The 27,399-nt window shown below is 35.3% G+C and overlaps 4 protein-coding genes and 1 pseudogene across 6 annotated transcripts; 2 read left to right on the forward strand and 3 right to left on the reverse strand.

The window, feature by feature from the left end:
- The first annotated feature begins 410 nt into the window (after positions 1-410).
- Positions 411-873, forward strand: LOC120273746 (annotated as a pseudogene).
- Positions 874-3,285: 2,412 nt separating this feature from the next.
- Positions 3,286-9,655, reverse strand: LOC120273747 (the record flags this gene model as incomplete). The annotated part of the gene is made up of 7 exons (XM_039280449.1): positions 3,286-3,416; positions 4,496-4,804; positions 4,904-4,995; positions 5,076-5,161; positions 5,255-5,474; positions 9,004-9,218; positions 9,311-9,655. Coding segments are annotated over 6 exons (1,185 nt in total), but the record flags the coding sequence as incomplete, so codon positions are not given.
- A 560-nt stretch (positions 9,656-10,215) lies between these two features.
- LOC120273373 lies at positions 10,216-14,161 on the reverse strand. Its single transcript, XM_039280000.1, has 4 exons — positions 14,104-14,161; positions 12,549-13,901; positions 11,069-11,852; positions 10,216-10,918 (listed from the first exon to the last, which is right to left on the reverse strand). Exons 2-4 carry the CDS (start codon positions 13,884-13,886, stop codon positions 10,695-10,697), a joined length of 2,346 nt encoding a protein of 781 aa, XP_039135934.1. The 5' UTR covers positions 13,887-13,901; positions 14,104-14,161; the 3' UTR covers positions 10,216-10,694.
- A 2,768-nt stretch (positions 14,162-16,929) lies between these two features.
- LOC120273962 (nicotinamide adenine dinucleotide transporter 1, chloroplastic-like) lies at positions 16,930-21,757 on the forward strand. Its single transcript, XM_039280712.1, has 9 exons — positions 16,930-17,244; positions 17,325-17,420; positions 18,256-18,362; positions 19,201-19,249; positions 19,442-19,548; positions 20,554-20,648; positions 20,785-20,873; positions 20,981-21,075; positions 21,158-21,757. The coding sequence occupies exons 1-9, from the start codon at positions 17,175-17,177 to the stop codon at positions 21,389-21,391; spliced, it is 942 nt and encodes a 313-aa protein (XP_039136646.1). The 5' UTR covers positions 16,930-17,174; the 3' UTR covers positions 21,392-21,757.
- Positions 21,758-22,338: 581 nt separating this feature from the next.
- Positions 22,339-26,976, reverse strand: LOC120273888 (lysophospholipid acyltransferase LPEAT1). 3 transcript variants are annotated; one of them, XM_039280628.1, is made up of 9 exons: positions 26,370-26,976; positions 25,425-25,544; positions 25,269-25,306; positions 24,970-25,034; positions 24,680-24,748; positions 24,223-24,356; positions 23,259-23,399; positions 22,979-23,042; positions 22,339-22,568 (listed from the first exon to the last, which is right to left on the reverse strand). In XM_039280628.1, the coding sequence occupies exons 1-9, from the start codon at positions 26,871-26,873 to the stop codon at positions 22,549-22,551; spliced, it is 1,155 nt and encodes a 384-aa protein (XP_039136562.1). In that variant the 5' UTR covers positions 26,874-26,976; the 3' UTR covers positions 22,339-22,548. The 3 variants fall into 3 exon arrangements, with proteins under 3 accessions (XP_039136562.1, XP_039136563.1, XP_039136561.1); XM_039280629.1 differs by lacking the exon at positions 22,339-22,568 and adding an exon at positions 22,607-22,632; XM_039280627.1 differs by lacking the exon at positions 22,339-22,568 and having other exon boundaries at positions 22,708-23,042; positions 26,370-26,974.
- Positions 26,977-27,399: the final 423 nt, after the last annotated feature.

A 27,399-nucleotide genomic window follows, 5' to 3' on the forward strand; every position in this document is an offset into this window, starting at 1 on the left:
GGGGTTTAAGGTTGATATAAAAGTCGATGAGCTCTTTTAATTGTGGAACTTGTTTTCATTTTTACTTTTGGTGATGTGCTTGTTTAACGATGAGTGACAAAAGGTTGATGGTTATACCATGGTGCTTACCTACTCCTCTTTGAGAAAGTGAATGCCATTTAAGAAACTTAGCATTGTTGTATACTAGCAATAGGATAGTGAACTCATGCAGGACAGTTTCAATGGAATCTCATGAAAAGAAAATTAATTATCTACTAGCAATAGGATAGCGAAGGATAAATTTTTCCTCATCTCAGCTCATACTGTTTTAATATCATTTATGTAATTGTCGTCTTCTAAAGAATTCAGGCAACCTTGATTTATTTTTATCATTTTTGTTTAGTTATTAGGTGACACGATGAAGGTAAAAATTACTGCAATGGCATGCTGTAGCATCATGGACATGGGATGCACAAGATGAAACCTGCGGGATATGTTGAATGGCCTTTGATGGATGTTGCCCAGATTGTAAATTCCCCGGCGATGATTGCCCCCTAATCTGGGGAGCCTGCAACCATTCTTTCCATCTTCATTGCATCCTGAAATGGGTGAACTCGCAGACTCTTCAACCACACTGTCCGATGTGTCGCAGAGAATGGCAATTCAAAGGTTAAGGTATGCTGAAAATGCAGAAATGAGATTTCTGCAACAAATTTTCTCTTGTTATTGTATGTTTGTACCCTGTTTATTGAACCACACTCACCTATAAAGCATTTAATTCAAGTGTTTGATTTTTTTCCAATGCAAAGTTGAGGTGTAACAAATTGGGTGCATGCGGTGGATTATCGTATTGTTTAAAAAAAAATAAAAAAAAATTCCCTGTTTACAAAACTCCAATTTTATTGTACAAATTTCAAGGGTACAAGTAAATCTTAATTGAGGGTGCAAGTAAATAGCTTCCAATTTTTTCAATGAACTACAGAGAACTTTGGGGGCTCCCTGTTGTGTAGAGTGCATATGATTAGAGAGTAGAGATCATGATTTGTAGATCATTAGCTTACTGAAATGTGAAGTTTTGTTTGACAATTAAAGGAATAAACTGGAAATCTCCATGCTTGTTTAACATTTGTTAGGGAGCACCATGCTTTTGATCACCATTTTAGCAAGTACTCCAACATCATGTTAGTTTACTCATTTAGATGTTTGAGATACAGATATCAAACATGTTTAGTGTTTCAAAATGGTGTTTGTTTGTGTGTTTTACTGGTCTTGACTCTTTTCTTGGAAATATAAACTTTTGTTATTTGATTTGTGCTGGTTTAGAGGTTTGTTTTAATCAACAACTGTGATATTTTTGTTCTTTTAGCAACATCTGGTAGGTATGGACCATATAATTATTTCTGTTGTAACATTGATGTGGCTGCTTTTGATTGAATATGGAAAACCTTTGTGTGTATAATTTGAAATTTAATTCACTATTTTTAGGTTCACAGATGGTGAATTTCTGTATAAAGTTTGGTTGGAATTTTGACCAGTGATTTTGTTGCGGTGGTAATTAAACTGGGTTGGGTGAAAAAGAAACGGCATGTTGAAATTATTTGACTCAATTATTTGACTCAAGTGGTTAGCAGCATTAAAAATAAATCTCTCGTGTGATGTATAAAGTAGTATGGGTTCGAATTTTAATTAGAAGAATCAAATCACAGGTGATGTCACACTTTACACTCATAAAAACAGGTGCTTATCACTTTTTTTTTCAAAAAAAAAAGTTTGCACCATTTCATTGCTGCCCATAATGTAATTGGACAGGTATCACAATGGTTTTTTCAGGTGATTTACTTTTACAGTATTGAGATGCTTGTTAAGTAATTTTTTTTTTCTTTAATTTATTAATAGAGATCTTGTTCCTTTAATGAATATGCTGTGATAAAAGATATATTCCAAAAACAAATTGCAATATATCAGGTTTTATACACTATTGAGTTGGAATACTGATATATTGTAAGTACAAAATTTAATGGAACAATAATTAAAAAATTGTTTAGGTGAGTTAAGTGGATTTTTTATTAAAAAAACACAAATAATTGGAATAAAACAATTATCATACACTGTAACATTCATTTTACCAACCATGCATAAATTTATTGTTTATATAATAAAAAAATAGTCTCTGATAAAATAAAAAAAATTTTATTGACCTAAAAGAAAATCAAAAAGACACTAGTCACATTGCATGATTTTGTGTTAACATAAAAATGTAAATCTCATCATGGTGAAATCAAAGTAAGATGAATTGGAAACAGAATAAAGAATTGACGAAGATTTTGTCTACGGGTTCCTTCCAACCTAGATGTAGCCTGATAGACGGTCTGATCGGCAAGATTGCAAATAAATTCTTTTCTTCCAGTGCATATTAACAATTTATCATTATCTTTTGTTAATCCTGAAAGCCACAGGAAAGTGCAATCTGCTGAAGGATGAATAGATTTTAATACAGGATTTACCCTCAAATCAACATGATATAAGATCGACCATCCAGAATAATTCTTTTCCGCCTTGAATATTTGCAAAACCAAATTGTATTTTTCACATCGAACAAAATATAAGTGGCCTCTAGACTCTCCGACATGATGAAAACGCCATCGCTTTTCTGCAGGCATGTCTGGTACTAAAATTTGATGCATGTCATAGGTTTCAATATTGAAAGAGACTACAACCTTGATGATACCATAGATACTGGGAGAATGAGAAATCCAGTTAACCGCTTCATTCCAAAAGCAACCTTGAAAGTAACTTAACTTGTATTTTCTAGTGAAAGATGTCCCACAAATATTCCACTTGTTAGTCTCTATAGAATACATCTTGATCAAATATTTATGTTGGAACTCGCCGGTCTTTACATGCTCTACACTGATAACCCGGCGATTTGAGATCAAGAACATCTTTTTTATGCTAGATTTATCAAACTCTTTATCCGGGCACGGGATTTCTTTCAAAGCCAAAGTAAAGGGATTACATAGATAATGGAATAAAAACTTGAATCCATTAGTGTAAACCTTAACTCGGTAAAGAACTAAACCATCATAAGAGCATAAAGCTGAAACTTTCATATCTTCAACATTTAATATTTTTGGAACATGGCGTTTGATGACAGAGAGACTGGGATCAGGGAGTGATATGAGTTTATCACTTCTGATTGAGTAATAGTAACTAAAATATTCTTTAGAATATCTACGACATTCTTTAGAATATCCATATTGGAATATAATTCCTGGTGTCTCTTGTTGATTGAAATGATGTTGGTAGTGAATGGTAATAAAGTAAGGATGTGAAATTATGTCATGCCATACCTTGCACACACTTTTGAATCTCATCAAAGATTGAATGGGTAACCAAGATAAGATCTCCCAAAAAACATCCTCATTATCCATGTGTTACTGCAATAAGCAAAGCAAGTGTTTTGCTATCTTTATTTAAGAAAAGGAAAAATAGAAAACAAATAGAGCGGTAGTGTGATAATAATACATAACATAATCGATATATATATATATATATAACTGAGAAATCCTATTCCTATTAATGCCCAAAGTCTAGTTATAATCATCCTCAAACTCCATCAATAGTAATAAATAAATAAATAAATAACTCTAATTGGACTCAAATCCTAGTTCGAATCTTGCTCAAACTTATCCAATTCTTACTCTCAATTTTAGTCCATGAAATTTCCCTTCAATTATCTGATTGTAACATATAAAGTTGACGGCTAATTCAATGTATGAAGGGGTATAAAAATATTTAGGTGAATTACAAGGGATATATACATGAAAAAAGACCAATATAAATTATCAGATACCTCTCCACTTTATTCAAATTGGAAAACAAAAATATATATATACATATATATATATTATAAATTTTGTGATTTAATTTCCATTAAAAATATATAGATACATAAATATTGTTTTTTTAATAAAGATTAAGTATGTGATCAAATATGATTTTTAACGGGTTATTTTACTATAATGATTGTTGGGGGTTATATGCTAAAAGCTTAATGACTGTTCAACATAATTTTCTTAATTTGTCTGCATTTATAAAAAATCCAACAAAACAATTAGCCAAGTTTTTTTTTAACCATAAAAATCATAAGTTTAGCACAATTTCTTTCCCTCATTTCTTGTTATGTTAATATCAAAAGAAATTTAACAATTACTCTATAAAAAAAATTATGCTTATGAATATCTAAATAACAGGAAACAACACATTAGGGAACTAGCAAAATGCAACATCACAAACAAAGGAACATTTTTATCCAGCATTGGCAAATCAAAATAAGCTTTTTAAAAAAATATATATATATATTTAAGCCCTATGAATTCTTTTACTTTTTCTCATTCTATGGCTCCTTCATGGCACTACCAAAAGCATCTCTCTGTCATACTATCTTAATCACTTTAAAACAACATATAAAATATGGTTGGAGATTGAACAAGAGAACAAGAAGAAAAGAGCTTACTTGTTGTATGTATAGCCTGGAGGAGACAACTAGATTCAAAGGCTTCATTCATTTGGTGCTTGTAAAAATACGAAACCGGTTGTCATCTAGGCCGGGATATGAAGAAACGAAAGTCCGGGTGATCCACCTGACGGCGGCGAAGCCAGTCTTCGGCAGCTTGATGTAGAGAGTTTGCTTGTTGCGGCTCGTGAAGACTGTTGGAAATCCAACTTGAACCCTTGAGCTTGTATGAAGCCAACCCAAATGTGGGCAACCGTAGCTCCGTTGGCATCTCATTCTTGTATCCCTCCCGATGTATCTTATTTGTGCCTGACAAAAACAACCCAAAACATGAATGCATTTCATGATCTAATTCTCTTTTCTTTATTTTCAATATTGAAGAAGGGGATGTTAGAGTATGTGGCTTACTTAGAAAAGGTGTGGCCAGTGAGTGGAAGGTCAAGAAGCAAGCATCCAGATCCCGTAATGTGGGTCCTACAGGTATTCGATATATCGGATACCTGAAGTATTGTGAAGATATTTGTGATGTTAAAAACAATTAGCACTCGAAATGGATAAATTTGTTCTTGTGGAGGAGTACCAAGCAACTGAAATCCAACTGTCAGGAAGTAGATCACAGCTCTTATATGTCTTCAGATCAGGAAATCTACTAACAAGAGAAGAAATCTGCAAACATGATAGCAGAAAGATAATATTGTCAAAAAGAAAAAAGAAAAATGTAAGCCTCTTCCGGCAAAACGAAATCAAGAGTAAACTTGCCTTGTCAGCTAAAGGTTCTCTTGCATATGGTGGATCTCTCTCGAAGTACTCAAATATCGGTCGCTCAGCTAAGTTACAGAACTCGACATCATCGCTTAAGAAGGTTTCTTGGCATACAGGATGTTTGCTGCTTGGCCTTAAGTTCTGATCAGCTTCACCCTCAGTCCCCTCACTGCTTGTATCCTGGCAAGTATCACCATCGCTCTCCTCACCAGGTCGCCTTCATAATACATGCAAGAGTTTACAAACCATATTAGCAACCGGAAATGCTGCTTGAGTAGGTAAGCTATGATTTGTACACTTCCATAAGCATCATCAAACAATTCTATAAGGATGTGGTGGACAGGTTTCTTTTAAGCAATATATATATATATATATATCAATTGCTTTTTTGCATTAAGTGTGTATATATATAATATAAAAAAGTAAATTATGCAATTTGCCTAATGACATTCCTTTGAAGATATAAGATCACACCCTTATTTTAGGCAAATAGGGCCATGAACCTCATTTGTCAAAAGCAATTTACATGATGATCAAAATCATTTTTATACACACAAATTCTCTAATTAATCTTTTAGAACACATGATAATAACACATAAAATAGAAAATCAGAGGTATTACTCCAAAACAGAGATTTATCATTTTACCTTTTAAGGAGCCTGCCAAGAGCCAGACTTTACACATAGGAAATAGCAAGCATAATATAGAATAACTAGTTATATGGCATGGAGTCAGATATGATTGGACCTGGCTACTGGTAATATTGATGTTTCTAAAAGCAACAAAGGCACATCTCAAGATATGAAAAAGATATGCTAAGTTTGATGTAATATTGATCACCTCAAGCAAAGGTGAGATGCCCAATCTACATAATGAAAAAGAAAAAAAAGGGGTTTAGCACAATCATACGCATGTTTAGAATTTGGTAGTGATTTCAATCAAAGTTTTAAAAGCAACTGAACCAACATATAAAGATAGGCTAACACCGACATTCATATTGATGACCCAAGCAAGAGAAGGATGCTTAATCTATATAGCAATATAAAAGGCCTTGATGCAATATTTTCACATAGAAACTAGAGGAATTGCTTTACATTTTACTATAACAGGCCTTGGCACAAGTTGATATGCATATAAATGGCCATACAGATGCTTTTACACCTTTGAAATGTTTAGAAACTATTTCCTAATCCCAACTTTTCAAAAATTACAATTGCCAATAGTTTTTGTTGCTTAATGATCTATCAATTAGCTATTTACAATCCATCTCTATCTAAGCTACCATAGTGACAAAGAGATAATTTCATATGACCACTTCCCTCAAGAGGTGTGAGACTTTGTATAGAATAAATTGTTACAAAAAACAAAGGATATTGACAAGGAAACCTATGGAACAACATTGCAATGCAAAAGTTTCAGACTGCAATCTTTTGGCTTTAATCATTTTATATATGATTTTACTTCTTTTTTTTTTCAGATTTTCAAGATTTGTGTAAGACAATTGAAATTTATATAAAATGCCAATGAAATTGGAGGAGAATGAGATTGCCCAAGTTGTGGGTTCTTTAGTCCTAAAAAGAAAACCATTATGTCCCTCAAATCAACTTTTTCTGTTACAAAAATAATTAAAAAAAAAAAAGAACATTTGTTTATTGCTAATTGGTAAAGGGTAACCATCAAAGATACCAAAACTCCTTCATATCTAAATGAAAATAATATACATTCAATTGAAGTTAGTGGTCAAATAAACATCATGCTCAAAAAAACACATTTAAACTGGGATGCAGTTTGAATGAATAAGACTAAAGCACGTAAGTCATAACAAAACCACATCAACACAATATAAAAGATATTTACAAATAAAACATCCATAAAGGTAAACAAATACATAACCTAATTGAGCTTAAAAATTCAAAATGCAATCAATGAACAAAAAATGTGTAATGTCCAGTTCTTCCATTAAAACCCATGTCTGTAATTGACAAATCTTCATCATTTAAAGTCCATGGCAATGCAGGTTCTTAAAGTCCAAAATCCATAGCTTAATTTAGCACTCATCCTACATTCATGTTAAGCCAAGCATGACTGAGCCAAAAAGCAATCCAATACCCCTTCTATTTTTACATGCCCCTTCCACTATGGGGCTCAAAAAAATATTTCAAGACAAAACCTTACCCTAAGAATAAAAGTCTTAAAATTCAGGACATTAATAACTTCTAATTCTAACTTTACCCTTATAAACACAAGAATTTACGAAAAGGTGTTAAACTATCTAAACATTAATCTTGCAAGCCAAAACAGTTGCTCAATCCAAAGAGAGCAATGGCTTGCAGATATTATGCTTATACAATTTTCGCTGTTAGCATTCATCTCGCACCAATATAATCATAAAGAATAGCCAGGTCAAGAGGCAAAATGATAATAATAATAATAATAATAATAATAATAATATTAATAATAATATTAATATTAATATTAATAATAAAGTCATAGTGCCCACTTATTGTAATGAATTTCATCTTCTACTAAGTTTGGGGGAGAGGACCATCCAAATCTAACATATGATCAACAAAGTCAAAAAACTCATTGACAGAAAAAGGGCATCAGATGACTGATTTAGTCTACAAGATAATGTTATATTTCTATTGGAAATCTAGGCTTAAAAGGCTCAAATAAAATATTTACTTAACAAAATACAATCTCATACATTTCCATTGAAGGATATAGCTGTGAGCCAATAAAATTGAATGACAAATCATTGAAATGTTGAAATGTAATCATTAACAATCTGTTCAAGGTTAACTTCATTAAATGACGAAAAAAATGAAGAAAATAAAGTATTTCTAAGAACCAAATGATTGTCCAAAATGTGTTATTTGCACTATTTTGTTCAAAATGCGGATCAAAATCCTTTTAAGAATTCTACTTCTCAAAAGAAAGGCAAGCATCCAACCTTGATGACGTGGGTCTATGCTTAACATAGCAAAAAATGTTTTTGCTTCTTGTGGGAAAAAAGTACAAAGAAACGGGTGATTACAAGTACATAATAAAGTAGAGCAGCATTCCTTTCAAAGTTAGCTCCAGAACTTGAGTGGCCAAGGGGCAACAAGAATGGCATTTTATCACGAAAATTTCATAAATTAAAACAAAACTCAAGAAATTTATAAGCGGACACAGAATTAGGCACCCCTGTATTATACTACTTAATTGTCTACAGGTTGTTAGAGAATTAGATTTAACTTAAAGATACAAAAGTTCTTAAAAGTGTCAAAACTGCTACAACATCGACAAGAAATGCAATTTCAAATCATCACAGACATGCGCACCCACACAGGCACACAAGAAAGAAGTAACATTCAAATGTACATAAAGAAAAAAATCATGGCTGACAAAACATATCCATTTCACACTCCTTAGGAAACTAGTTCTAGTGAGTGTGACTTCTGATGTACTTCCAAGAAGTTTAAATTAAATGCCACATTTTCAGCAGCATGAAATTCTACTAAGTAGAAGATGGCATAGCAGCGACAGAACTCATTATAAAACAAGAGAAAAAAACAACTAAGAAACGAGACTTTTACTTGCATTCAGACATGGGAGACCCAATGTAGTGTGAAATTTTATGAGGTAGAAGATTGCATAGCAGCAAACAGAATTCACCAAAAAAACAAGAAAGGAAGAATCAAGGGGAGAAAGAGAGAGAGAGACTTTTAATTTCATTCAGACATAGGAAACCTAATCATACCTTGATCTCATGATCAGACGGGATGAATCCACAAGTATCTGGATAGCTGACAAGTACGGCACATAGTACTGAACCACACTGTCACTGCCATTCAACACCAGCGGCACCCCAGCACCATAAGCACTCCACTCGTTGAACGACTCCCAAAGATCTCCAAGGTTGAAGTAAGGACACGAATCCACTCCTTCGCAGCTCCTCCACTGCCTCACACTCGTCTGCACCATCCACACCAACAAACCCATTATCAAACCAAAGAAGCACTAATCCAAAGCCTCCATTAAAACAAAAACCATGGAAAAAAGGGAACCTTGGGAAAATACTGTGCCCGCACGGTCGGTGTAGTATAATCAAGAAACCGGTCCAGGTTCCCAGCTGCCGCCGGAGGCTGCCCCGGCGACGGAGAAGAAGATGAAGACGATGAAGAAGAGCAGGAAACAGAGGTCTTTGACGACGAATCATCGGATTCAACGCGGCTATCCACCGCCGCGGCCTTCTGAGACGTCGGCTGCTGCTGTTGTTGCTGCTTCTGAAGCTTCTGCTGGTTTAGCTGGAGCTGGAGTCTCAAGGCTGGGGGATTGTAGAATCGATCCACACCATAGACGCGGGCCGAGGGACGATGCCCCGGCGACCATATTGATGATGAAAGCTTCGAAGATCAATGGATTCAAGGATGCGAAGCGCAAGCGTTTGGAGGGGCAAGGTCAGCAATGGCGATGTGATGCGAATTAGGGTTAGGGTTTAGGGATTGAGGACGAAGAAGAGCAGACGACGACGACGACGACGACGACCCTCTCTGGATTTCTTGGTTCCCGTTTCCAGATCGAACTCCATTTCGTAATTAGAAAGAATTCTCAGGGCTAAAAAAGTAAACTTGTTACGGATGACGTCATTATTCCTTCTATTATTTCCAAATATTAAACAATGAAAAATCATGCCATATATACGCCTTGTTGTTGATTATAATTCTTATAAGACAAAAAATATTAGATTCTAAAATATAGCTATAAAATCTTCATATTTATTACGTCATATTTAACATTTCTAACTTCACATAATTCCATACATACCCCCTCAGATGAACAAACAATCAGATCACTCACCTCCACAATTTCTAAATAAAGATTGCAGAAAAATTAATGATGTTTCAATGCCTAAAAATTGGAATTTGGACAAGTTTTTATCAAAGATTAAATGATTGATAGTAAACATAAATTAGATAGAGAATACAACAAAAGAATTAAAGGTATTTAGAAGAAGGTACACACAGCACAATGTTGGCTGGCCTGTCAATACAACATTCATTTAACAAGGAAAAAAAATAGGGACATGTTCCTGGGAATGATCAAGGACAATTTAGGTAGAAAATTATTTAATAGAAAAAAGCAAAAGGCTATGTAATGTGATGTATACCTCACCCTTGATCTTCAAAGTAAGAAGCTTGCTGCACAGTTTCAAGTCTTTTTATTTCTGAAGCTAAAGACATGAATCTGGTTTTCCCTTGGTAATTGTCCATCCATCCTTGAGCACAAGGCTTCACATTTTCGGTCATATTACACGGCGAAGTAAGTCAGAATGTTGTTTGCGAACCACCGACGCATTGACAAGAATCCCCCAAAGAGAAATAAAGAATTAAAGATTTTATATCAATTGCTGTTGATGGTTTTCATGGATGAATTCAATCTGAGATTTGTTCAGGAATCCTTCATCAGCTTCTCCACAACCCCTTGCACAAACAAGGAAAAGCAAGCTGAGCAGCAATTTTTCATCAGATTTCCCGGTCCGTCTTCAGAATCATGAATGCAGGTATTTGGAAGCTGAACTGGGCTCGTCACAATTTCTCTGCGATGTTCAATTCCACATGCTGCTAAAATAGTGTGGGTAGAACGTCGTGCAATATCTTTGTAAGTAGCCCGATCTTCAAATATAGTATCAGAAATAGACAGTCAGTGCCATGCAAAACTAATCAATAATGACAAGCTTTTCATATAGCTGAAATAATGAGGTGATCCGTGTATAAAAAGAAAATAACCACAGTGACTATGTATAAAGGACAAATAGGTCTAACCTAATGTGATGTTCCGGGATAAGCTTTTCATTTGACTTCTCACCATAGATTGCACTTGTTCCTTGGCCCCATCTGCTACTCGGAAACTACTTCCTTCATTTACTGTACTTTGCTGAATGATTGGGCCACTGTTTTGTCGGAACTGGACAGAATCTGATAAATTTTGCAGAGGATTTGGGTGAATCAGGCTGTCCAAATGCGGTAAAGGTCCCCCTCGTTGGAGTCCTGAGCTGATCACAGGTTCATGTGCCACATCTCTGGCAAAGCTTTGTCTTGATCTGTTAAACAGAATCCGTATTCTTTGCTGTATTGCACGTCTCCCAGACAAAGTCGATGCACCGGTCCTAGGTGATTGTGAAGCACATTCATGTTCTTCCCTCCATGGATATCTGGGTGAAACATTTAGATCAATTCCCAGAAATGGAGATTGACCCTGAGGAGTTATTGGTTGTTGGATTGTGCTGGAATGTGTGTTTCTATAATTGTCAATCCCGGAAAAGGAGAAATGACCAGATAATGGATCAGCACTGCTCGCTCCTTGATCCATGCCATTAAAAAATTGAGCATATGAAAATCCATCCTCCATCGGCCTACAACCTTCACAGTACCAGTTGCCCTCTGGTACATCCCTTCCAAGACCAACACAATATGTATGTGCTGGGGTATCACATATATCACATAATAACATCAAATAATCATCTCCACCTTGTTGGCATTCGACACACACTACATTCTCATAAGGATCTAGAAAGCCTCTCATCTCCTCTTCAGAAGGTTGATAAACCTTCAAAAATATCAAGAAAACATTTTAAAAAAATCAAAAAGGAAATATGCTTAAACATTTAGATGATGAGATACATGTCATGTAAACACATATGTAATTCATGCAATTCACAACTATGATTACTACAGGTATTCTAGAATTCAAAATAATAAAAACATAAACTGCAGTGACAGAAGGAATAACCCTAATTTTTATTGCTTGTCAGAAAATTCTAAGTGAAAAATGTGCATGATATATAACTCCTAAGGTGAAACAAGAACATCAAATAGTTTGATCGTGTAACTAGGAATCTCAACAGAAATGCTTGAATGCGTACAAATTTTAAACATCTCATTGCTGAGACCAATCTGCTTGATGTATGTATATTCATGAGGCATGACCTGAAAAATAGTACTAACTGAAATCTTAAACACAATGTGCATTCATATACAGATATACTCTGTCTCAGAAGTATTTGACACATTAGACAAGACTATGCCAAACATCAGTTCTGCAAGACAATAACATCAACAGAAATTGCTAGCTCTAGACATGCATGGGGAATTTAACCTTCGAGTTTTCCATTTCATATCCTCATTTTTCCAATAGCTTAATCTTGTCGCTTGCCTAAGCAAATAACGACATGGACCTCGAAAAGCGATACATATCATATCATGCAATCTAGAGCTAAATAAAGCAAGCAATATGCCAAATTACCTGATCCCGCTTTGGGACCCTGATGACAGCCCTCCTGTTCCCTAGCCCTGGGTTCAACGGCCCCCCGGACTTGCTAATGGATGCAAACCTCCTCTTGCACACCGGGCACCGGGACTCCACCTTCGACCACTCCATTATGCATGCAAAGCAGAAGTAATGTGCACAGCACTCCAACAAACCCTGAACAGTGGTCTTCTTTTCTTCCGACAAACATATTCCACAAACCTGCTTCCCTGAATCCACCTCTGCCTTCTCTTTCCCCTTTTCCTCTTCCTTCTTCTCTGCAACAATTCTCTTTGCCTGTTGTTGTTGTTGCTGTTGCCTTTGCTGTTCTTGCTGCTCATTTGATTCTCCTCCAATTCCCAAATCCCTCAACTCCTCATCCGAAATCACAAAATCGGAAAAATCCGATTCAGAATCAGCCAACCTTGTTCTCTTTTTCCTCTCATTCTTCTTCTTCTTCTTCTTCCTCAGCCGACCTCTCCCCCTAACTTTCTCTTCATCTTCCGAAACCACGAAATCCGAAAACTCTGAATCTGAATCTAATATTCTTGATCTATTCTTCCTTCTTGGTTGACCCTTAGGTTTCTCCTTCTCCTCCTCTTCCTCTTCCTCCTCCTCCTCCTCCGAGGAAACCTCATAATCAAAATCAGAGGAATCAGAACCCTCCGCAACCAATCTCTTCCTCCTTCTATTGCCCCTATTCTTTTGATTCTCAAAAACCATACTTTGATCCTTCTCAACAAAATCATCATCTTCTTCCTCTCTAACCCTAACCCTTCTATTCTCTGGAGATTCTCCCGTGCTCTTCTTCACCTTCTTAGCATCATTCTTCGGCTTCAAAGAAGCCTTCGATCTCTTTCTCTTCGGACACGGATTCAAAACCGATCTCCTACTCGAGATCAGGCTAACCTCCTCCTCATCAACATCATCGGGATCGAAATCCTCATCCTCCTCATCATCATCATCCGAAACCCTAGCCTTCCTCGTCCGAGATCCGACCCCACCCCTCGGCTTTCTCCTCGCCGGACCCCTTCCTCCCCGCTGCCGCCTACCACCGCTTGCCACCCCCTTCCTCGCCTTCGGCTTCGGCTTCAGCTTCGGCTTCGACCTCGCCCTCGCCACCACGATCTCCTCGTCCTCCGAATCCACCTCAACCTCCGATGAATCACCACCACTCCCCGAATCGGACGAAACGAAAGACTCCTCCGAGCTCTCCTCCTCCTCCCCATCCGCTCCGACGACGTACTCCTCGTCGTCGTCGCTACAGTCCTCCGCCTTCGGCCGGCCGCGCCGCCGCCGTGTCTTTTTCTGAGCAACCACCCCACCCCTCGTCATATTACGTCCTAGTCCCTGTCCCAGTGGTCAAATTCCTAATTAAAAGTTTCTCGAGGGGTTTTCTAAAAATTTCCAAACACGCCTACACAGAGAAACTCCAATGTGATATTTTTCTAAAAAAAACCCTCAACTTCCTTAAATTTTCACGACCCATTCTATCTCGTAAGAACTCAAAGGACTAAATTATAAATATAAAAAAGCGAGGGGGTTTTCATACCTGAGAAAAAAAGAGAAGAAGATGCGCACGAACAGAGAGACGTGGAATTGAAGGTCGGGGGTGGTTTATCTACCAAAAGACTCCTCCCTTTGCCCATGAAATTACCATTATACCCTTCTTTGTTTTATGCGTATCTGCTGTTCCGCCGGAGTAGGTTAATAGGGTCGGATTGTTGGTTTTGAGGCTTTGGTAGCCAGTTGGAGAATGCCAGGTAAGTGGACTATTTTAGTATTTATTGTTCCGCGTCTAAGCGGTGTAGCCAGTGTGAATTCCAAACTTGGCTTCTGGTTTCCCATTTAGCCCATTTTGAATTTGTTTTTATTTTTTTTTTATTTAAAAAATAATAAAATGAAAATTTGATCACTTTTTACACTATATAAAACCGTAGTTTAACATAGTATTTGGATTCAAAAGTCGAAGAAAAAGTAAAGGAAGGGAAGGGGAGGGATAGTGAGAGAAAAGAAAGAACGGGTTCAACCCTCGTTTGGATAAACAAATTTTATAGAGAGAAAGGAAAGGAGAGTTCTTTAATAAACCTTGTTTAGTTACGGGAGGGAAAGAAAAGGAAAGAATATATAATAATGTGATTTACCAATTATACCCTTCTTATTAAATAAAAATTATTAATTTCTATTTAAACACATGCATTATGATTATCTCGAATAAATTCACACTTTAAGTATATTTTTTTAATAAATATTAAAATTATTATTTTTATTTTTATTTTTATACCTTAATTTTGTCTCTTCTCAAATACAACTATTTATTAGATTGAAAAAAGTGAAAGAAAAAACTTATGAAATGGTGTTATGTAATTAATTTTTTTAAAAAAATAAAGGGTAATAAGGTCTTTTAAAAAATTTAAAAATCTTTACGAGGTTCTCCTTCCTCGGCACCCCAAATCGAGGGGCTAAGAAAAGGGGGGTTTCGGAGGGTCAGAGTTAACCCTTCCTTTCCCTTCGTTAAATTAAAAATACGAATCCAAACGAGGGAAGGCCCGACTCTGACCCTCCAAAACCCTCGCTTTACTTTACTTTTCCTCGTCGACCCTCAATCAAAACATAGCATAAGTTTCAACCACAGTTTAAATATTGTTCACGACTGGTGTGTAGATATTCTGTGGGAAAAATATGATTTCATCTTTAATTTTATTAAGAGGTCAATAACTTATTGTAACTGATGCATCTCTATACTGTCTCTCTTTTTAATAATTTCTGAACATCGAGTATGTATTGCTTATTCATTCATATTAAAAAAAAAACATTTAAGTTGACTTTTCTTAGTTGATGCACTTAAATCATGAATATGTTACGTACAATATAGAATGACCTCATGATAGAAAAAAAAAAAAAACTTTATTAGTGGAGAAGATATTTTTATTTTTATTATTATTATTTTAAGAAATTATCAAGTTTTTTATGACAATAACTCATTTAAATAGACAATGCCATTTATTTATTTCCAAAAACCACACTGCATCATTTGCCAACCAAAGAAATACATAAATATTTCAAATATAAATTTTATTAAACTTTTGCCATCATTTATTCGGTTGTCTCTGGTATGTTTTGAGATTTTTAAAATAAAAAAAATAATATCATTTTTATTATATTTTTATTATTTTAAATATTATATATATAATGGTTTAATTCACTATCGCCAAATCAGTATGTGTATTGAGAATTTTAACTCCAAATTTGCACAAGCCCAATCTGACTTATCCATTTTATTTATAAAAAATTAAAAATATTTACCCCATTACTATCAAAAGTATTGATGGTAATGAGGTAAATATCAAATTTATAAACATATAAATCTCTCCTAAATAATTGTTTAAGTGACTCAAATTTATATTTCTAATTTTTTAAAAAAATATTTTTTTTCCAACAAATATCGAACGTTGAAGTATATATATATTCTTATTTTATATTTCTCTATTAATTATATAAATAATAGAACAATAATAGATCACAGTGACACTATAGAAAACATGTTTTCTTACAGGATTTTAATTTTAAAATCCAATTAAAAAAATTTTGGTACTATGCAAATATATAAACAGTGTTAAAATTATTTGTAGGGTACTATGCAATGAAATCTAATGATTAATAAACTAAATTTAAAAAGTGAGATAATCATACAACGAAAAGAATTTTAATTTGAATTGTCAACACGTGACAAAATCTTAATTAAAAACACTCTTAATTAAAAAAATAAAATAAAAAATCACCTTTCTAAATAATATATACAAACTCATAATTTTCTCCGCGTCTAGCAAAAAAATACGAATTATTAAATAATTAAATGCACTTGCATTTCAAGCCGGTAAATTTGACCAGAACTTTCAACGACCAACTCCCCTGATCCTGACCGTCCAATTGAAAATCAACGGTTAGATCGAGATCTCTAGGGCCCACATATTCGACGGACTGGATTGGCTTGTGGAACAGATCTCCCAATCTTAACCGTCCGGATCATAATCGACGGTCATCAAATTCAACGGTCTGGATTAATTTAAAAGTCTCCTGATCCTGACTGTCCGTCCAACTGAAGATCAACGGTCACGCTGAGATCGTTGGGCCCCACAAATTCAACGGTCTGGATTGTTTCAGGGGTCAGGAACAAATCTGTCGATCACAACCGTCCGATTGAAGAAGAACGATTCAACGGTCAGAATGATGTCACTGGAGGTTTCGATCACGACCGTTCAATAGAAATTAAACGGCTCGATTTCGATCTCAGGGCCGATGAATTCAACGGTCTGGATTGTCTTATGGGTCGGGTTCGCGGGTTCAACGGAGACTGTTCTTATCCATACCCGGCCCGTCAAACCTCGAGAGATCGAGAGAGAGAGAGAGAGAGAGCTAAGCTTCAATGGCGATCTCTCTCTCCTCTTCGATCCCATCGAAACGATAAATCCCAAGCTCCATTGATCCTCGAGGAGCTCACTGGAGAAGCCTTACTTGCCATGCGACGCTGGAACGTGGCGGTGATCTCCCTCGAGAACGAGGTAACCCTAGAATTTGGCGGAAGTCTGAGTTTTTCTTGGTCTTTTACATCGGTTTGCAACGATGCATCCAGAGCATCATAGTCCGTCCACGCGGGGCCTTCTATGCAACGCTGCTTCCGGCGCTGCTGCTGGTGAGATCGTCTGGGTTTGGATTGGAGGTATTGGGGGCTTTTTCTTGATGGGGTTTGATGAATTTTGGGGTTTTTTTTAGGTGTGATTGCGGCTACGTTTGTGTGCCCTTTGGATGTGATCAAGACCCGGTTTCAAGTTCATGGGCTGCCGAAGCTTGGTAGTGGCAGCTTGAAAGGTGTGAGCTTTGAGATCATTTTTGTTTCTTTCGTTGGGTTTCTGTTAATGCGATGGCATAAGTTTGTTTTCCAGTAGTTTGTTTCGTATAGGCATTTTGTGGAAATTGTTGGTATTTTTGGAAAGGACTTTTCAATTTCATGCGAAAGAAAAATGAGGCGTGGGTGTTTCTATTGTTAGTACTGAAAATCAAAGAAATGACATAACGAGATAAAGGATCTTCTTTTATGAAAACATCTGGTAGTGGGTTTTTATTTTATTATTGTTTCGTTAGTTGTTTGTAAGATTGTGGACAAGCTGGCTTATATATATATATATATATAGTTGATATAGATATAGGTATAGATATAGATATAATAAGCAACACTCCTTGAATTCTAGTGTTTCATCAATTCTTCTATAAGTTTTTGGATGGAGTATATCTTTATGAGTTTGTACTATTCCTCGATGAAGTAGCTTGAACTAAAAGCTTAGTGAAGATTGGATTTAAAGAATTGTTGGGAACATGAGGCTATCCAGTTTTATAATTTCTTTAAGGAATGTGTGGTGGAAGGATGTGACATCCATTAGGAATATCAAAACGTGTTGGTTGAGATATAACATCATAGCGTATAGAGAGGTATTGAAGGTGAGTTCTACACCTGTTACACTTTTATTGTGTATTTGAAAAGAAAGCAGGACAAAGTAAATTGCAGGCATAGATTTGTTAGTGTAAATAAATTACTCACTTTGATTTGCCCAATGATAATATGCTTTATCATTATTTTTTCTGCAGGAAAGCAGTAGTTTTTTGCCTTATAATGAGTGAATGAAATTGGTAATTCTTTTTTAAGCAGGTAGTCTTATAGTTGGGAGTTTGGAGCAAATAGTCCAAAGGGAAGGTGTCCGTGGCATGTACCGTGGTCTTTCACCCACTGTTTTGGCATTACTTCCAAATTGGGCAGTAAGTTCTATTTTCTCATTCCATTCTATTATCACTAATCAAGAATCTAAAGCAATCAACATTGTACTTCCATTCAGTTGATGACCTGTTTTTGCTATATGTGAATTAAAGACAACTTTATGTTATCAAAGGGCGTTTATGTTTGTCTACTTAGATTCCCCTTGTTATCCTCTCCTTTGCTCTTCAGCTAATTTCATCTACGGTGGGTTTATGCTTCAGTTAAAAAAAAATTTCAGCTTATATTTGAAAACTACTGTAATCCAGCTCATTGTGGGTGATGAACTGGTATGTAGATGTGGGATGATGGGATCCATAATTTAAAAAATCCTACCAGGCTGATTGTTTAGAAATGCTGGATACTAGGTCCTTGTGTTATTTGTTAAGTGTATGTTGAAGCTGAAATAAAGATGGTGATTAATCATTTGTATTTCTGAAGAGTTTAAACCACTTACTGCTACAAAATGTGAACTGTGCAATTGATGCTTAAATTTCATCATGCTTTAGCTGACCCTTCACTGTCATGTATTTACTATGATGAAAGCCGTCCTGTTCTGGACTAATTTTAAAGTATGGTAGGCTCAGTAAATATATGTTGATTCATGGCGACATCTGATTTTGGTTGAATAACTATGAATAACAAGGGTCATTGGTCCACTGGTCTTTAACATTATAAAATTAAAATAAATGTTTGAAGAGGATTAAAAATTTTGTGTGATTGAGAATTATTTTCATCTTGATTCTTCTTGATGCTGGACTTTACTGTCTTGATCTTTAAATTCTGCTTTGTGATGCAATTGGCTATCAATATTCACATGGATTATCTACTGTCTTCAACCAGGTTTACTTTACTGTATATGAGCAACTGAAAAGCGTGCTTTATTCGAATGGTTAGTCCACCTTATACCAATCTGGTTAAGTAGCATCTGTTGTTCTATAAACTTGTCCTAACAGTTGGCAGTTTATGCATGTGTGTGTGTGTGTGTGTGGTGTATTTTATTCTTGATTTTAACAGCACTAAGTTTTATCATTCTGATTGATATAATTGGTTCTAACATTTTTATTTATCCAAATGTCTGCAGATAGCAATGAGCTTTCTGTAGGTGCAAACATGATAGCTGCAGCCGGGGCAGGAGCAGCAACAACAATTGCCACTAATCCACTGTGGGTCGTCAAGACAAGATTTCAGGTGCATAGTGAATGGTATTAGTATTTTTCATACTCATAATTCCCTGAAATTTGCTATGTGCCTCTGTGGGTAAAATTAATACCATGACACTAAGCTTGAACACTAAAGTGGACGAATATTTTAGGGTTGATAATGTTTTTTTCTTTTCTTTTCACTCAACTTTATCTTGTCTTTTATATTCTTGGCTTTGTCTTCCTGTCACCACACGCTTCATGAGTGTGCTAGTCTTATCTTGTCCTATTTCCTTCACACGCTAGAATCATTTCACTCCTTGCCAGTGTATTAGTTCTACTATGGTGTAAATAGTGAAGCCATTTAAATAGTTAAATTTCTCACTACCTTTGTTGGAAACTAATAATTTGGAGTGAAGTTAGTCATTACTAATCTTAGCGTTTTTCCAGGCATTGGTACTCATCCATGCAAGTCTCATGTGTGTTATCCAGTATTTAATATGTATCAGGCTATCAGCAACTTGCTATGATTTTGCCATTGACTCATGATAATATCTACCTTATCATTCTTGATAAATAATGAAATATGAACGAATTTATCACTTTATAAACCATTATGCCTTATCATGTTGACTGATGGTGTATTAGGAGCAATTATTTCTAGAATTTCTGTTAGTGAATGTTATGTCACCAAATTTTAAGCTGTGTTCTGTACTTCAAAGTTCAAACATGTATTGAGCTCTCTCTTAGGTTTTCGGTAAATATGCTCTCAGCAGCTATTGATTTTATCTTGTGGAAATGTTTATTTATATGAATGAAAACAACTATTATACTATTTTCTTTGTATGTGTGTGACACCTACTCCATTTTATGCATGTGAATGATGATCATGGATTTTTACCTGTGAAACATTACTTAGAATGATTTTTTTTCTTAATTTTTAAATTTTTATTTTTTAACTTTACAACTCTGTTGAAGAATTACTCTAAAATACTACACTCTGTATGTGGGAATTCCGGTTCCGTTAAACTTTTGGCTGCATTATTATCTACAGACTCAAGGACTGAGGGTGGGTGTTGTGCCATATAGAAGCACTTTCTCTGCATTGAGAAGAATAGCCCATGAAGAAGGAATCCGTGGTCTTTACAGGTAGGATATTTCTCTTTGTATGATTTTTTTTTTTCTTTTCTTGAGTGCATTACATTAATTTTTTTTTTTTGGGGTAACTATTGCTAGTATTTGAACTAAGTGTTAATATATATATATATATATATATTCTGTATAGTGGTCTTGTGCCTGCATTGGCAGGGATTAGTCATGTTGCCATCCAGTTTCCAGCCTATGAAAAGATCAAAGCTTACTTAGCAGCCCAAGGTATTTCTTTTTTTCCCGGCTCCCCTATCGAATTTTCTCGACAAAAACTCGGTTTTCAATTATTTCACGCCTCATTGTCATGAATTCATATCTGGTTTTTCAATCAGACAATAGAACTGTGGATTCTCTTAGTGCTGCTGATGTTGCTCTAGCTTCATCAATCTCTAAAATAGCAGCATCAACCATGACTTACCCTCATGAGGTACTCCGAGCTCTGAATTTTCCGTCTAAATTGTATTATTTTTTTTAAATATATTGTTTGGACCTCACAACTTCGATTGTAGGTTGTTCGATCGAGGCTTCAAGAACAGGGATTTCATTCAGAAGTCCGATACGAAGGTGTTGTCGATTGTGTAAAGAAAGTGTTCCAAAAAGAGGGCCTTGCTGGTTTTTATCGTGGTTGCGCAACAAACCTGATCCGCACCACTCCGGCCGCTGTGATTACATTCACTAGCTTTGAAATGATCCATAGATTTCTAATTAATCTATTCCCCGAACCACATCCTCATCCAATATAAATCCGGGTTAACACATCAAAAAACATTTCGATTAGCATATTTAGTTGATTATTTTATATCAGTTACAGCGCCGCCAATATTTATCGTTGCTGCGATACCAACTTGACTTCTTTCACTTGCTAGTAGTTTGAAGTACTTTGCGCGATGATTTGGTTTATGCTGATGGGCATTTCAGGAGTGGAACAGGCTAAAACATCGGCAAAGATAATGATGAAAAAGAAATTATCATCACATTATTTGTTATTGTAAGATATTGTTCCAGGAAATTCATTAATTTTATGTTCTGTGTTAGTATTTATTTGTGTTTTTCAATTATGTAATGAACTCAGTTAATCACCAGATGAATATGATTGACATATTTAGATCCTAACGTATGAATTCTTTATTAGCTTAACTTAATTTCCTTAATGAATCATCACATGAACTTGTACAAGAAATGATGTACTTGAAACTATTGGTTAAATTTTTTAATAGGGTATTAAATTATGGTTTTTTTTATTTGGGGTCCAAACTTTAATTTGCATCAGAATGGCTATCCAATGTCAATTTTGTTTCACCAAAGGATCATCGAACAAATTCTGATTTATTTTTGATGAAGTAATGTCAGAATTACTAGTATAACAGACAGTGTGTCATATAATATAATAACAGAGAATTTCAGTCATATACATCATCAAAAATAGGTTAAAATCTCTCATATGACCGTTTGATTAAACAAAATTAAAATTAGATAATTATTTTGATTCAAATTGAAATTTGGACCTTAAAATGAAACTGTGCTATAGTTTGGCGACCTATCAAGAAATTTACTACTACTTCTCAAAAAGGTTGATCAAATAGTTTATAAGCACAGAATAAAAAAAATTGCAGCCAAAAAACATAGGTATTCTTAATGCATCAAGATGAGATGAGCTAGGACAATCAAATGTCTAAAATGCTTCTGGGGAGACAAAAAACACTTGAACATATTTGAGTAACAGAGAGTGAAGCAGACAAATGAAAGAATATTATCAAAAGTTCATCAGTTGAAAATAAATGAGGATCAAAGGTGATCAAAAAGAAATGCACAGATCAACAAGCCATATTTTTTCTTTAAATTTTCCCTAGTGGTATAAAATCAGTCATCTATGGAGCATTTACAGGTACGCAAATCCAAACTAGCTTTGAGAAAACATACCTGCAGAAGACCAAAGAGATGATTTTAGATTCAACGAAGACGATGACACAAGATTAACAAGAACCTGATGAGGATATACTTCATCTAAGAGATTATGTTAACAAAAAAATATGACAGAAAAATCGATGGATTATGGATATGGAGAACGGTAAATGATTCATTAAATGATACCAGTATTCCAAATCTGTACACGATTTATCGATATAAAGTTTCTTCATCAATGACCAACGTTTATAGGTATAAGAACATGCATAGCACCCATCTTCGATTAAAACAAACCAGAAAAATGATAAATGTCTGAATACATGTAAATGCATGAAATATACTCGAACTGACTATAGACGTCTTGTGAGTGAGGTCAAGAGGTTTTCAATCATCTTTCTGATGTAAAGCACGAGGTAGACTATTACCATTCAGCGCTGCATGGTAGATACGTTTCTCGGCCAGTCCGATTTCAGAAAGTGTCAAATTACCCTAAAAACGACAATTAATAAATCAGAACAAATCCTAATAATAATATTAGGATTATTAGCTTTGACATCACATGTATTGATAATCAATTAGTATGTTACGTCTAAGTTCATGGTTAAGTTGGGAGAAAATAAATGGTTGGATATCAATCAAAATTTATTGAGCCTTTACATGTATTCATGTGATTAGGACAGAAATGGAAAAGAGCAATGGGCATACCTCTACAGCCATTAATTTTCGAACATTGTTAGCATAGAGTTTAGGATTCTCCTTTTCTTCCTCTGAAGGATAGTAAGCAGGCAAGTGGACCACCTCCATATAATTGACAAATTGACAAAGAAGTAAAAAGATATGACGCGCCTGCCAAAAAATTTGAAAGGAAACAGTCACACACTCAAGAACTTGCAGATAGTATTCTAATAAATAAGACTAGATTCTAAAAGAAGTAACACTCAAATGATTTTTACCAGTTTCAACATATATATTGTTTAGGTTAATGTAGTGTTATATCAATAAACTTCTCAACATAAAGTTTTTTTAAGACCCTCTATCCTCTTATATGTAGTTGGCAAATAACAACTATCATATCTACAAATAAAAATAAGTTTATAATGTGTGAATGTAGCAGTCCAGAGACAATCATAAAAGGTACAGGTCGGGAAGGTTAATCAACTTTGGACTTAACAAACATGATGATGCTTATTTGGAATAATCAGTATGTAATCATAAGTTTTAAGGAAGTTAATAGAATCATTTAGCAATAGTATTGGCTAGTGTAAAGGGCAATGCCTTTGATAGAGGAATGAAAGCAGTCATCAAATGCATTTCAAAATCACTAGTTAGCAGCAAGATTGTGAGTACTTGCAAAGAATAATGATATGCACATACTCAAATTATGAATAATTTTTAAAACATATACAGTTCTCTTAACTCTAATCTTTCTAGCAAAAAACAAAAGGCCATCAGGCAGCAGAGGTCACTCTCCTGGTTCAAAACTTCAAACTTGTTCTACAATCATGGAAAAAAGTGTGATTAAACAATAAATGAAATCTTCTAAGACATCCATCAATTGGAGAGGAAATAATTACAGTGTAATTGAACAAACAAGAAAGAGAGATTTTACCAGATAAGATGGGAATTAAATTTAACTTCCAAAGCTATACAAGGCCAAGTGGTTTCTCACCCCTGATATGGTGTCCCATGCTGGACTGAATCTACTGTAAGGATATCTCACAATTACGGGAAGAACTGGCACTTTTGCAAGAAAAGCTCCTGTCTTGAAGGGAAGGAGAAAATCTCCATTTGTTGTCGTACCCTCTGAGAGAGGAAAAGCAAGTCAGATAACAGGGCAAATCAAATAAGAGTATAATAGACATAAATCAACAAGTGGCAAATAAAACAACATAGAATATCCAGTAAATGAGAAGTTGGAATTGATCTTAGAGAAACATGATGATTTTAATAAAACAACAAATTTTTCAAATGGAAGGTATTGAAAAGGATTTGCAGAACCGACAAACGCAGATGCTTCAAGAAGCTGAAGCTCTATCGGAAAGGATGAGGACAGGCAATAATAGAAATAATCATACAATCATTGGAACTATGACATTAAAATCCATTTGACGATAAATATGTTTGACCTGGAAACAGCAACATCCTTGGAGATAGCTCATTCTGATGAGCCTCAATTATTCTTTGTGTCACAATACCTGGAAACAGATAATTAAAAGTGTGAGTCTTTCTGAAAAGAAAAACAAAATCAAAACAGGGTCAAAAAATTAAAAGATAAAACCCCTCATACACTTAAAACCTGAATCCTTACTAATTGACAAAAACATAAAGATGAGTTAGGCTCAAGTATTCAGAAAATATACACATAATTGAATAAAGAGTTCATGGAAGAAATAATTCAATGTGAATTCTGATATACCTGCAACACCCTTAAAGTCTGAAGATTTTGATTCTCTTTGAACATAGACACATCCAAGGCATTTGCTGAAAGCAAATAAAATTAGTAATTAACCCTATCCAACCAATTAAGGTTCCACATATGAAAGAATAATAAAGAGTAAATTTTGCTAAATTATAATCTGAAGCAACAACATGACAGCAAAGAAATCAATAGGGCATATCATCCTAATCACAACCATAAAAGCATCAAAATACCCAATATTGAGTCATCACAATTTCATCAGAATCATTTTGAGAAAAAGATCATTGCCAACTAACCTGATAAGACCAACTAGGGGAAGCTTGGCCACTGAACGCTTCAGTGATTAATCCAGAAAAATATTAAAAGACACAGGAGAAAATGTCAGAACAGGATCAGCTCTTTTAAATATGCACTGTACAGATATCATAATCAGAATCTGCTACATAAAATACCTTCGCTACAAAACTCGGAAAAGATGATGACATGTGATAAAGAATATCTAGATGAGACACATGGTTAGACACAATCGCCCCTGGTCTTTCAGATTCATCACGCAATCCTGTGCTTTCACCCTTCACAAAGTAAAAATATAACGATAAAAAAAAGGCATGATTTTGTGGTTCCAAAGGCTTATAGCATAAGAAAATAATTAATATATTACTGTATTCAGATAATAAAATATGGAAATCCATATTGAAAGCAGACAACGGTCATCAACAAAGCTACAAGCACAACTATTACCATTACTAGATCTTTATCAGTAATAATCAGAAGATAGAGAAAATGGATAGCATTCTCATTCATAGTTGTCCTCCTACAATGCAAGACTGAGATTTTTGAAAATGTCAAAACACTTTACAAGCTAACTGAATTTTTATTAATTTTACATGTAATCAACATTTCTCAAGCCAAAAGTTAAAGTTTAATAATACCGAATTGAAGCACTAACGATGAGTGCATTACAAAAGCGCCCATATCATGTTTGGGGGAATTCACACGAAAAGCCTCCGTCATTGTTTTCAGGGTGTCTTAATCATACAAAGGCATTAGATATACACCAGATTATGCCTATACACCAGATTATGCCTATTTAGTTCATTAAACCTATCTTCACACGGTTCATGCAATGATTGTCGCTACTAATTCCTCAGCTTGCACAACCAATGTAACAAGTTTGTTTCGAATGACTTAGTATTTCTCCAAGGGCAACAAAACATATAACAAAAAACTTAATTTCACCGAAATAACTGTAAAGATAGAACGCAGACGCAGTTCAATGAGCGGGAAAAAAAAAAAGTCCCAACTTTTAATTAGCATAGCATGGTTTCATATTGCAGGAATTAATCACAGGATGGCATAATTCTCCAAGGAATTCATCAAAGTTTGAACTATGATACCTGATCTGATGAGCTCCGGTGAGACTCGCTGATCCAATAAAACCCAAGAGTGAACAGCATCGCCCTGGATAGAAACCTCCCAGAATTGATAACCGTTGTTCTCCTCCACCCACCCATATGAGCATAGTCCTCCTGCTCTTCATCCCTATTCGGAGCAGAGAACAACGTGCAGATCCGGCAAATCAAGTAGTACAAAACCAGTATCAACATCCCAATCACCAATCGGATAGGCACGAGGATCGACAACGCAATCCCTAACAGCACCTTCTCCTTCGTCTCCCACGGACCTAGCCCCATCGTCCCGTAGACGTCATGGCGGACGTATGGCGCGTACTTCTTCTCCATCTCCTCGATGCTCTCCGTCGATTCGGCTACTCCGGCGTTGGAATCCGATTTAAGGAGCGGCCGCTCATCTTTGAACGCCCCAGAGACTCCGCGTGGGGAGTCCTCGTGCTGCGCTAGGGAGCCATTGCTCCCAGTGAGGCTCTTGAGCTCGCTCCCCATTGATAAAGCCCAAACCCTAACCCTAATCAGCGAGGAAGGAGGACGCCATTGATGAAGATGAGGGCGAGAGAGTCGAACGTCTCGTGGTTGCGGGAGCACTGAAAGTCGAAAGGTTAGGCCTCGTCGGAGAATCCTGACCGTTAGATCTGACCAAAATAGATCTTCACCGTTGATAGGGTTAGATCAATCCTTGAGATCATCCCGAGGCGTTTGGATTTAATTTATATTTCATTTTTTAAAAATTTTAAATTTCCAAGATTTATATATGAAGGAATTATCTAGTAACGTTGCTTCCCAACCGTCAGATTGAAATCCAACGGTTCTATTAAATATACAATAAGAGATAAGATGTACAATAATTTTTAAAAATAGTGTTGCATAAAAAAAAAAATAGAGTACACAATTTTAAAAAATTATCCTCTCATCGATAAGGTACAACCCAAAATCACTGTATATATTATTATTTTTTTATATTTTGGTTCAGTTTTCTTTCTCTGATTCTCTATCTTTTCATTCTCTGCGCATG

The sequence above is a fragment of the Dioscorea cayenensis genome, chromosome 12 (assembly GCF_009730915.1).
Source record: "Dioscorea cayenensis subsp. rotundata cultivar TDr96_F1 chromosome 12, TDr96_F1_v2_PseudoChromosome.rev07_lg8_w22 25.fasta, whole genome shotgun sequence".
In the NCBI taxonomy this organism is placed as follows: domain Eukaryota; kingdom Viridiplantae; phylum Streptophyta; class Magnoliopsida; order Dioscoreales; family Dioscoreaceae; genus Dioscorea; species Dioscorea cayenensis.